Source organism: Rhodnius prolixus, unplaced genomic scaffold (genome assembly GCF_049639745.1).
Source record: "Rhodnius prolixus isolate KJV_2025 unplaced genomic scaffold, Rpr scaffold_4, whole genome shotgun sequence".
Taxonomy (NCBI): Eukaryota; Metazoa; Arthropoda; class Insecta; order Hemiptera; family Reduviidae; genus Rhodnius; species Rhodnius prolixus.
In genome coordinates this window covers 23,612,407-23,623,717 of record NW_027411614.1, presented here as the reverse complement: position 1 = coordinate 23,623,717, position 11,311 = coordinate 23,612,407, and the positions used below count along the sequence as shown (strand labels likewise).

Sequence of the window (11,311 nt, the reverse complement as noted above, 5' to 3'; positions counted from 1 at the left end):
TTTAGTTATCAGAAGGGAGTTAAAGGAGTGTGTCAACCAGCTCCCAGTAGCAAGAACAGGATTTGCGGGTGAGACCGGTTAGGCTCTCAGAAATTCTGGTTTTGATTTCATTTTTCTGAAACTTATTTGCGATGAGGATCCACGAGAAGTATTTATTTCTTTCTTATATCTACAACGCAATACTATGCCTTTTAATTTCCAAGTCGATTGGTTTGGCCCCCCTATTCGGCGGTCGGAGGTGGAGGACTACCAGAGGAGTGGACTTCGCACAACTACCCGTCGGAGGACCTTACCGGAGGACATACCAAATAAAAACAAACGGAGGAGTTGACAATGAATACCAATTGTGTAAATTAAAAGTAATTAACATGAATTAACATATGTCAAAAGTCAACATACATTAACAACACACACAACACACATACATACTATATAAAGACATACAGTAACAACAATAATTTAGTATTACTATACAACGCATCAATGCAGCAACCAACAGAAAACACCTACACAGAAGGTAAGAATATATATTGAACTAGTACTAATATAATACAAAATACATATACTTATAAAATATATTAATATATAGACAACAGTGACAACGAAATAATAGACCTCTTAAGAAGCAACACAGACTTAGAAGATAGTGACACAGCGTTCAATACAAAAAACAATGGAAACAGACGACCAAAACGAACACTGGGAAGAAAAAGAAGACCCAATACACCAACAGATAAACAACAAGAACATTACCATCAAAACAAGAAGATATATAATCCAACTGAAGGAAATTACGAAACCACCATACCACGCAATACAGGACCATCTAGTGAGAATAGAAAAAAAACACAGACATCAGGAACCACTAAAACAACTACTACGAGGAATAATATACGAGCAACAAATACAATCCCAAAACGAATACCTATTACATCTAAACAATATCAGCTCACGGAAAACCCGAGAAGAAATGATCCAACTACTAGCAACATACCCACTGCTACCCCAAGTTGTTCATATACAGAACAACACAAAACAACATCAAATGAAAACATACACCAGTCCACGATGAGAAATTATATTGAACACCGAAATACAGAACGAACCCTACTTGATAGCAACGAGTATAACACTTCCACAGACGAGGATGATATGGAGTCTACAATGGACACCACCACAATCCATAAATACACCGCAATCATTCATGAACCGGAATATACCGAACCAACACCAAGAAACAAATGTCCCGACTTCTTCTTCATCCAACATGGAGATCATATCCACATCATCTACATAGCCTCCATTAAAAATCAACAACGAACCACAAACAGGATACTCAAATACCTTAACGCAACACCTAGTGGAATTACAGAATTTAATATCACTAAACAAAAGATTCGAAATTGGTACAATTTCATGGCGTATCTTGTCCGTTACGGTGTGCGAACAATCAAAAACCCTGGAAATGCGTTTGATTCATTAATCCAATACATCAAAAAATTCTTCCTACAACAAAATATAGACACTACAGACAACAATAGCAATACAGAACATTGCATACAATACATTGAAAACAAAAAACATCAATACGAAAAATTAAGTGCCCAAACCAGAAAACAAACCATTGAAGAAATGTTAAAAGACATCGAAAATAAAAACATAACATATACACAATATGTGAAAGCATATCCACACTTATTTAAAATTAGTTTTTATTTTATTCTTTTATTTTACATACTTAGTATGTACAAAACCATGCTTCTTCATTTGATGAAGATTAAAATGATAATTTTAAAAACATTTTTAGACTACATACTTCATTTATTAATGAAAGTTGAAAACATTTTGTTCAAACAGCATTTTCAGAGGATGATTTAAAAGTAATGATCTTTATAATATGATAATATAATCAATCAATGAAAATGGCGTTGAACAACTATGTCATGTTTGCTTAAACAAAATTTTATATTTAATTAATATCTTGTTATAAATATGTACAATGAAACATTGTAATATACAGTTCACAGTTGAGTTTTCTTTTTTTTTAATTCTTACATAAATTTACACACTTAATGAACACTAAAATAAAAAAAAAGTTAAGATATAACGAGCAGGTGAATTCTTTAGGAACACTATTTCAACCCAGCGCGAGTGAGTCAGTCAATTATTATTCTTTTCTTTTTCGAACATATAAAACTCTACTGTCATAAATCCTTTTCTTGTTGTAAGACACACAAAAACATCTTTGCACATACAGCTGTTAGATGATCTGAAAAAAGAAATTATATGATACAACAGAAAAAAATAAGTTAAATTATATTTCCTGATATACATTTGGCGCTAAGACTATGAAAGGTCAGGATTTGCCGTTCAGAGATTTTTAGTGGAAACTGCGCGGATAATGTCGCTGTTTCCACGCCTCTTATTTCTCACTTTATAGCAATACTGCCAATAAATAGAGCTACCCAAAGATTCTCTAAGTTTGGCTCAACTCTTGAATAGTTAGCCTTTTGCTTCAGTGCGACGTTATTTTTATTTGATTTTTTTTTTTTTGTAACCATCTTTCTCCTAACATACGATATTATTTCTTTAGGTATGCCGAAAGAATTGAACGTCAACATTCTTCTACTGCTTGTGCAATGGGTATTTTTATTTTGTCCATGATAGCGGATCGCGAGTAAATTTGGACAAATAATTTAAATTAATTTTTTAATTCTTGAGACAATGTCCCTGGGGCGGCTGAGTCAGGTTATAAGGAGTTTTGTAGGAAAATGCAAAAGCAGTCGAGGTTTAAGGCTAAAAGAACCTAACACATTTTTCACAGTCAAGGTTCACAATCTGGGCTAGGTAGCAAGTACCGCAGGACTGGCACTTATCGGCGATAAATCCAGCACGTTTCTAGGGATACAAGAATGCTTAGCGAAACAATTCCAATTAACGAAGATGGAGGAGTTTAACTGAAAGAATCAGTAGGGAAGGGATTGGCTACTTGATTAGCTTATTGGATTCCCGCGGGGAGATCCTAGGTTCTAATCTAGCTGCTGTCTCTCAGATTTTCTCTTTCTAGCAGCTTCTTAAATCTCACTCTACGGTGATGAGCAGTGTGATTTATAACAGAGGGACCGGCAGTACATTGAAAAAAGTTCCGGGCGACCTCATAACCTCAGATGTTAACACGCTTTAAATAAAAAAAGAAAAAGGAATTGGTAATAATGGCAGGCATTAGTGTGAATGTGATGGTAGCCAGAAGGCTATAAAATAAAGTATGTGATTCCTTAAGTATAAAACAAACACAACTTTTATTACAGGACCAACAAATATATTACGAGATTTCAATTCTGTCGTATGAAGGCGAAATTTTGACCTATACCAAAGAGAAAAACGAATGCTACTCCTACATGAGAGAATATATATGATTTGAAATTTAAATAGAAAATACAATATAACTATTAACGAGCAGGATTATGATATTGATATGTTAAATTTACCCAGTTAGCGGTTTTGTTTTGGGGGGGGAGAGTGGCAGGTAATGTGCTCTTGAAGGAAACTTTACCGAAAAAGTGTGGTTCGGGAAACATAATATGGCTTCTACACAAAATTTACAGGGACAGAAATACTAGTAATTAATAACATAAATTAGTAAAACATAATAAAACGTTTAAACGAAGCGTAACTAAAATGTTATTTAAAATCTGTCTTCATAGTAGTATCTTACCTCCAAGATGATCTAACCAAGGAGGCTTATTTTTCCAGTATATAAAAACATAAAAAACGGGTATTCCAGAAATTATTATTATCATTCCAACTCCGACTTCAAGTGGTCGAACGTAGCAAGGAAGTGTAACTAAGAAAGCGCAAATTATAAAAAATGCAATCGGAAGCAGTATATTGACCTGGAAATATTTAAACGAATGTAATCCACTTTGCTCAGCTCAAAAGTAAATGCTAAAGATTATTAACTGCGGTACCTACCTTAATAGGTCTCTTAGCATTCGGACGTTTCAATCTCAGCCACAGTAAACCACATACAGACAGTAAAGTAAATAATGCTTCGACAAAACTCACATAATTGATCAATATATATACATCCTCTATCACTAATAAAATTACAGTAACTATACACTAGAAAATAAAAACATTTTTTTATTAAATCAGCACAAGAGGAAAGTATGTAAGACGAAGTAAGAAGTGAGTATATTAAAAATGCTTAACACCTAATCTAAGAATAAAAGAAACTGAAGAAGCTTAGGTCCGAAAATACATAAAGTATATTTGTTTATTTATTTACAAATACAGCCTTATATGCATTAAAGGAACTAGTAAAAAATAAATAAAATTACATAAACAACAGAACTATGTAAATATTTATAAAGAAGATAAATATAAAGTATTTACATATATATCTATATAAATTCTTGTAAGTATATTTATAAAATATTTATACATCTAGCTAAGTATATTTATAAAACAAATTTGATCTCACAAACTCTCAACCAAATCGGGACATTTATATTTCTTATTAAAGAATAGTTATTTCAGTAATATAGTACTTCTCATCCCCAGAAATTTTGATGTATCTAGGGATCCTAAGAAGAACAATGTACCACCAACTTCGTAATTTTTAGTATTGGCAGAAAAATCAGTTATTATCATAACCGTAGTTGGTTGTAAATACTCGTATCTATAAAGTAGTGTTCATTAATATGAATGTTGCGGATCATGAAAGAGAATATGATAGGAGCAACTTTCTGTTAAACCTCAGATTACACTGCAATCGCTAGTTTGTTTTATGAGAACTCTGGCCCTTGGAGACCAGAAGAGAAATAAACAAAAAGGCTGATAGGATAAAACCTTTTAAAACTCGAAGATTTTATTTTAGAACTGGAAGGGGTCTTCACAATAAATCTATTTTTTACACAGGGTAGGATTGATTAACCTAGAGCCCCTGTTCCAGAAATCTGCAGAGATGGCCACTTTTTGCCGATATTACAATCACTAGATTGTGGTATGAGAGTTCTAGTATGTTGAGATCAGGATAGGTCACGTTGCAAAATCTTCTAGTGAGCAAGGCTTTGGATCCGTAAAGAGGGGAGATTTTGTCTACTAGATCATTAAAGGAAATGATTCAATAAGCTTCTTCGGCTGCAGTGTCTTAGAGAAAAGAGCCTGCCCCAGTTTTAATCAACAACTAGGGAAAAAAATATTCCTATGCACATTCAGGAAAGTTATTCAACTCTTGCAGTGTTGGTAAGTAATTGTGGAAGGCTGTAGAATAAATTAGATTGGTGGTTGTATTTGTGATCATATAATTACTCTTGACGTGGATGGGGTATTTTAATGCTTTTTAAAACCAGTTTATCTTGAAAACATCAAAGGAGAACTCTTGCTGGCAATATCTCCGGTTACTGACAAATTTATTCCGAGTAAAATCCATTAAATAAGTCATATGAATCCAGGGTCCCCATTAACTAACTATTGAAGTTACTGTACTATTAAAGTACAGTATTGCAGTAGTACAGTATTGTTCATTTTTCAATTTTTTATTTTCTCCTTGCTTTTTTTTCTCTGACATCCCATTAACCTTAAAGCAATACTTCAAGTTTTTTATGATTCAAGGTACAGTTTTTTTTTTCAATTTGTCAAGTTTTATTTTACTAATTTCTTTCACTTGTTTGTAGTTCCGTACACATATTTAGTAATATGTTAGTACAATTCTGTAAAACTCGAACGGAAGGTATTTTTGTTTTTATAAACCTTATTTGTAAAAAAAAAACAGTATTTGTTCATTCATTAATTATCTTCTTTTTTGTTTATTTAAGGCGCTCAACACTTTTTTTCAGTGCACTGCCGGCCTCCCGACAGAGTCCTCTCGCTACATACTATCCATCATCGGGCAGTAAGCTGTAAGAAACTCCTAGGAAGAAAAAAATCTAAAGGCCAGCAGCTAGATTGAACGGGATCTCCACGTTACAATCCATTATACGCTTATAAGTGATTTTTATTATAATCAATGATTTAATCCCCTTCCTAATCACCATTCTTGAGAAGATGTCAACTTAATGTTGAGGGTTTTGTGTGTATCTATCCCTCGTCACAGATCGACGTTGACGTAAAGTTGCAGACGAGGAATTGGATAAACTATTTAAGCAGAAAGCCCAAATATTTTTTAAAAATAAAAAATTATGGGCATTAGCTTTTTGAACATAGCCATAAAAAAAAATATACTTAAAAAAATGTTAAAGTATTTGAAATTATTTAAAGACTTACTAAAAATATAAGAGATGGCACCGGAGTAAAATGATGAACATTGATAAGAGCTATTGCTTTCGGTAAGTGTCCTTGCCTCGCACCTACAAAAAAAAGTCGTGAAGATGCAAATATTGCACCATTCAAAGCTCCAAAAGTAGAACATGCAACAAAAAACGGTATCGTCCATGACATAGCTCCAAATAATTTGTCACCAAATGTCTAGAAAATATAAGAATTGGTTAAAGTTGAATACCAAAGCTACTAAAACATCAAAACTATTAATGTTAGTACATATAAAAATAATTATTTTATCCCGTTCAAAATGTTTTAAATTATTTCTCTGAAATACTTCTTTACTCAGTAACATATTTTAACGTTTTTCATGTCCGAAAGCATAGTATTTTAGTAATGCGCTTTTTACAAACAAAAAATGAATAAATGTTAATTTGTTTGTGGGAATCATCTAATCTATGTCCTATATCTTTTTGCTGCAAAGAAAAATGGAAAAGTTGAATGGTCTGAAGAGCTGCTTAAGTGAACAGCAAAAGTTGTTTTTTCAGTGAAAGTGAAAGACATTTAGATGCCAACAACAGTTAGAACTGTCCCTATGTTGGTTTTTTCGAATTTCTTCCAATCTTTCAATAAAACTAGAAAGTGAAAAAAACTGGGGGCTCCTTACTTTAATTTTTCACCTACCTCAGGCAAGGGCAACCCTTGCGCCCCTGCATAAAAAAAAAATTGAATTCCAGAGAATCATTTGGAATGAAACCTTGACAAATTTTTAAATTTTAAATTTAATTAATTATAACACTGAACTCTACTTACAACTGCAACTGCTGTTGAGGATAATAGTTCTTCTTTCGTCAAAACAACATAATACGCAAGATTTGTTAAAACATATATTACTGTTACCAGTGGAAGTGATATTATAATTGCTCTAGGCAAATTGCTGCAAAAATCAAGAAAATAATGAAAATTTCGTTCAGTTTATAAATTTAGTTTATAATAAATTAATATAGTGACATAATTAAAGGAATGTAGACAAAAACTAGAGATAATTACCGATAAGGGTCCTTTAATTCCTCTGTAACAAAATTAAGGTAGTTCCTAAAATATTTAAAAAAATTTAAATGTAAAATAACACCCATTTCACAATAGCTTACACATTTAAAAAAAAAATACCCATTTACAGACTTCCTAATTTCAAGTAGAATCTGAGAAAATCGATTGAAAAAACTAAAAATACATATATAAAGTTTTTTATCCTAAATAAGAAAATTTAAAAAATTACACAAAATTAGCATTTTCAAGAATTGCAGCAGGTATTCTCCAAACTGGAGTAAAGATAAATTTTTGAGTTAAATGTGGTATATAACCCATATACATAAAAAGTATGTATTTTTTTTTACTAAGGAGCAGTCGAAAAGAAAAAAATAATAACATAATTATATAATATTTTTATTATAAATTAAAAATTGGAGCGTTTCATCTGTTCTCACTTCGGCGGTACATATACTAAAATTGGAACGACATTTACTTTATCTTTATTTCCACTGTTCTTTTTATTTCATGCAGACAATCACATCATATTTAATATTAATATCTTTAATTCCTTTTACCTGCATGGTTTTACTTCTAATTGCATTTAAAACAATGTCCTTAATCCTCAGTACTTGTTACTATTCTCTCACTTATGTTTGGAAAACTTTTAGAAAGCTTGCCATCAATACAATAGCGGAGCGTGTGAATTATGAATCACATCGCCTGTAATAATACCAGGGTAAAATTCTCGTACCCTGTATGAGCAAAGTAGAGCCTTTTGCACAGTTATTACAGCATCCACAATCGAGATAAATAATTGACGGTTGACTTAGGCTATATATCTGATTTGATTTCAGTCCATCATTCCGGCTCTTGGGAAAAAATTGCCTTTATCAGTCGTTTGTTTGTTTGTTTTTTTACACTCATTATTCTTCCAAACGGACTGAATCAAAAGTTACTAAATCGAGGAAACCCAATAATATAAATTTCCCTTAAATTCACAGACCTTCTCCAAAATAGTTATGAAACAGAAAATGTGTTTGTCTGCCAGGGCAAAATGATGCTTGATTTCGTTTCATCTCTGAACTCTTTGTTTGATTAACCTCTGCTTTAGGATCCGTGTTTATACTTAGTACAATTCTTCAAAATCACCAGATGCCGAATAATTATTCTTATTGTTACCTTTTCTTGTAGATGGGTATAATTAAGTAATTTCCCAGCTCTTCGGAATCCTCTTTTCACCTCAGATCTTTAGAAACAGCAGACTTTTCTCTGTAGCCTCCTTTAAACTAACTACTTTTTGGCGCTTTTTTATTACTCCCCACTGATTTCCCTTCTTTTTTTTTCTTTTCAGTTATTTCCAAAACATGTTCCATTTATTTCCAAAGAAACTACTTTAACTTCTATATTATTTTAATCACATATTGCTATTTTTTATTCTAAGACACTGAGCGGCATTCATTACACACATATGTAATGAAATAAATTATCTAACGGTACAAACATAATAGGCAACAATATTCTCTTGACATTCCTCTTTCCTGCTTTACAAGTTATTACTTAAAGAGTAGTAATAACCACTATTCCCAATTTTTATGATAACTTTTTAGTTCTCAACATCCATCCAGGACAATCTTCAGGACTAAAGATATGTATATCACACATTACTAATTTTTCTAGTTTTATTTTTTTGGCGCGTCAACATCTGAGTTCATTTGCGCCTGGAACATTTTTCGGAGCTCCAGACAGTGTCCACTCGTTACAGATAACACTGTCCATCACCGGATAATGAGCTGTAAGTAACTCTTGGGAAGAGAAAATCTAAGGGCCAGCAGCTGGATTCGAGCCCATGATCTCCGCGTTAGAATCCGGTACACGTTGATCACTGAGCTAATCCGTTTTCTCTACCACATGTTCCCACAACCTTCACATTTTTTTTAAAAAACATTTCAAACAAATCAAATCCTGAAGATATGCCGCTAATATTTAAATAGACGGGTTAAAATTCAAACAGTTAAGTCAAACTAATTAGGTGTGAATGTTATTTAATTTATTATACTTATTTATCCCTTTACCATCCTGAATAAGAAAATAGCCCTGAGTAGAATGCCAGAGCTACATAACCTGGCTCAGCATTAGTTCCATCCATCAGATTGTAGCTCCAAAAATTTGTTCCACCAGCAACCATTACCCATAAACCTGCCAATATTATCATCAACAAGGCTAGGATTTTAGCACCTGTAAAAGCGTCTTGTACTCTGGTAGCCCATTTCACGTTGTAACAGTTTATAAAAGTCAAAAAACCTGCCAATCAGAGAAAAATAAATAAAATTAAAATTTTATAATAAAAATAGATTTTTTTTTATGTGACAAAAACAATTGCAGGCAATTTAAAATATACTTCTTTAATCCTTTTACCAATTACCCTTGGTAAAAATAACTTTTCCGTGCGGTAAAGAAGTTGTTTCTGCTTTTGTAGTGACGAAGTCAATTTATACACCTTACAAGGAATTATAAAATGGAAAGGGTACTCGTTTTGAAGAACATTTCAAGGGCGCAAAAAACTTAAGCGAAATAGAACCAAGGATTGCGCAAGGATATCTGAGAAATCCTAGAAGTTTAGCATAAAAGAAGGGATGTTGGACAGACTTCTAAATAAGGCTTTTCAGGAGAAACGCAGTATTGTAAAGAAAGATTTCTGTCAACTGCATTTCCCAAGGGATTCATTTCTATCTTAAATGCAGTGGTTTAGATAAAGTCGATAAAGTTCATGACTCAGGATTTCTTTGCCATGAAAAAATCGTTCGGTCTCTAAAACACTGTAATGTTTGGAACTAACACGGAAAAGTGATACAATGATATCTGTATTTTAGCTCTGGTAATCTTTTTAGGTTAAGCAGTTTTATACTAGAGATTTGACGGCATAATTCTTGATGTAAAGGCATATAACAGAAGCTGAAATTGCAGGTTCCAAAATTTTCCTTCAACACTTAATGAACTTTCACTTTGTGGGGAAAAAAGTGAAGAGAAGAAACTCTCATTTCTAGTCGATTGTTAAGGCTAAAGCAAAGTATGGATTACGAGGCATCGACAAGAAATTCGTAGGCTCAGCAAGGTTCTTGTTTTGAATAATCTATTTGTAATCCAATTGAATCAACACACAAGTGGGAGGAATAATAATTTGTAACCGCCACCTCTTGGTTGGGCAGTGATTTACGAGAGGTCTTCGATGATCGTACAGAATCGATTCCCTTTTGGTTGAACCTTGATTAACTTTTCTCTATCACTAATTCTATCGCCACAGCATGCTTATTTTCTTAATTCAGAACAGTTTTAATCCATTATGTTCATAGAGAGACTCTGATTTCTAATTATATAAAAAAGTCTCCCACTTACTTTATGATTCTAAATATTACTAGTAGGAAAATAAGTCGGTGTTTAGCAAAAGCGTTCGTCTCTTCTGTTACTTTATGAACTAAACTCTGACGATAAATGAAAAAATAAATAGATAAACAGCAGAATTAAATAAAAGCATGAAGCGTGATAGTGCATCATCGTTGTGCGTAGGTTTTATTAAATTAATTTCATTAAAGAGGAGATTATTCTAGAAAGTATTTAAACAAATCATTAATTACATAATGTAAATTACAGTAGTATTAAGTAATCAGATACATAGTGAAAATCTCTTTCGTAAAAATGTGTGTAAATACTAACAAGTAACAAGTGCAGCAAGAAGGCGAACCGCTTCATAAGGAGGTTCACAAGATGGCCATATATGCTGCAATATGTACTGTGCAAATGTTAATGCAGTGATAGCGTTACCGGTTGGCACTAGCACTAGTAAACCAACCCAAAGATATAAGAATGCAGGAAGAGGTCCAAATGCTTCATTGATATAAGCATAATCACCTCCACTCTTCGGAATCAGTGTACCTGTAACAATTAGAATGTTTAAAGGTTTCAAAAAGAAATCTTTATACTATTCAACATTAACATTTATGAGGGAATTAATTCAGTTGAT

General features: G+C 32.7%; 2 protein-coding genes across 4 annotated transcripts in view; one reads left to right on the top strand and one right to left on the bottom strand.

Annotated features, from left to right (window-relative positions):
* The first annotated feature begins 356 nt into the window (after nucleotides 1-356).
* LOC141455663 (uncharacterized) lies at nucleotides 357-11,223 on the top strand. Of its 3 annotated transcripts, XM_074130910.1 has the most exons (3): nucleotides 467-517; nucleotides 590-5,247; nucleotides 5,841-11,223. In XM_074130910.1, exons 1-2 carry the CDS (start codon nucleotides 484-486, stop codon nucleotides 1,876-1,878), a joined length of 1,323 nt encoding a protein of 440 aa, XP_073987011.1. In that variant the 5' UTR covers nucleotides 467-483; the 3' UTR covers nucleotides 1,879-5,247; nucleotides 5,841-11,223. The 3 variants fall into 3 exon arrangements, 1 of the variants encoding a protein (XP_073987011.1); XR_012459382.1 differs by lacking the exon at nucleotides 590-5,247 and having other exon boundaries at nucleotides 357-517; XR_012459383.1 differs by lacking the exon at nucleotides 590-5,247 and having other exon boundaries at nucleotides 474-517; nucleotides 5,820-11,223.
* mnd (L-type amino acid transporter minidiscs) overlaps nucleotides 2,033-11,311 on the bottom strand; it is a 34,326-nt gene continuing 25,047 nt past the window's right edge. Inside the window, exons 2-9 of the mRNA XM_074130909.1 lie at nucleotides 11,005-11,223; nucleotides 9,366-9,594; nucleotides 7,312-7,356; nucleotides 7,075-7,198; nucleotides 6,268-6,468; nucleotides 3,973-4,122; nucleotides 3,716-3,893; nucleotides 2,033-2,269 (exon numbers count right to left, since the gene is read on the bottom strand). Of these exons, the coding sequence (XP_073987010.1) occupies nucleotides 2,205-2,269; nucleotides 3,716-3,893; nucleotides 3,973-4,122; nucleotides 6,268-6,468; nucleotides 7,075-7,198; nucleotides 7,312-7,356; nucleotides 9,366-9,594; nucleotides 11,005-11,223 (1,211 nt within the window). The 3' untranslated portion in view covers nucleotides 2,033-2,204. The remainder of the gene's footprint in view (nucleotides 2,270-3,715; nucleotides 3,894-3,972; nucleotides 4,123-6,267; nucleotides 6,469-7,074; nucleotides 7,199-7,311; nucleotides 7,357-9,365; nucleotides 9,595-11,004; nucleotides 11,224-11,311) is intronic.

Coding starts and splice junctions, on each gene's coding strand:
- LOC141455663 (XM_074130910.1), top strand. CDS start 484: ATGCAGCAACCAACAGAAAACACCTACACAGAAG. Junction 518..589: donor AGAAAACACCTACACAGAAG/GTAAGAATATAT, acceptor ATTAATATATAG/ACAACAGTGACAACGAAATA.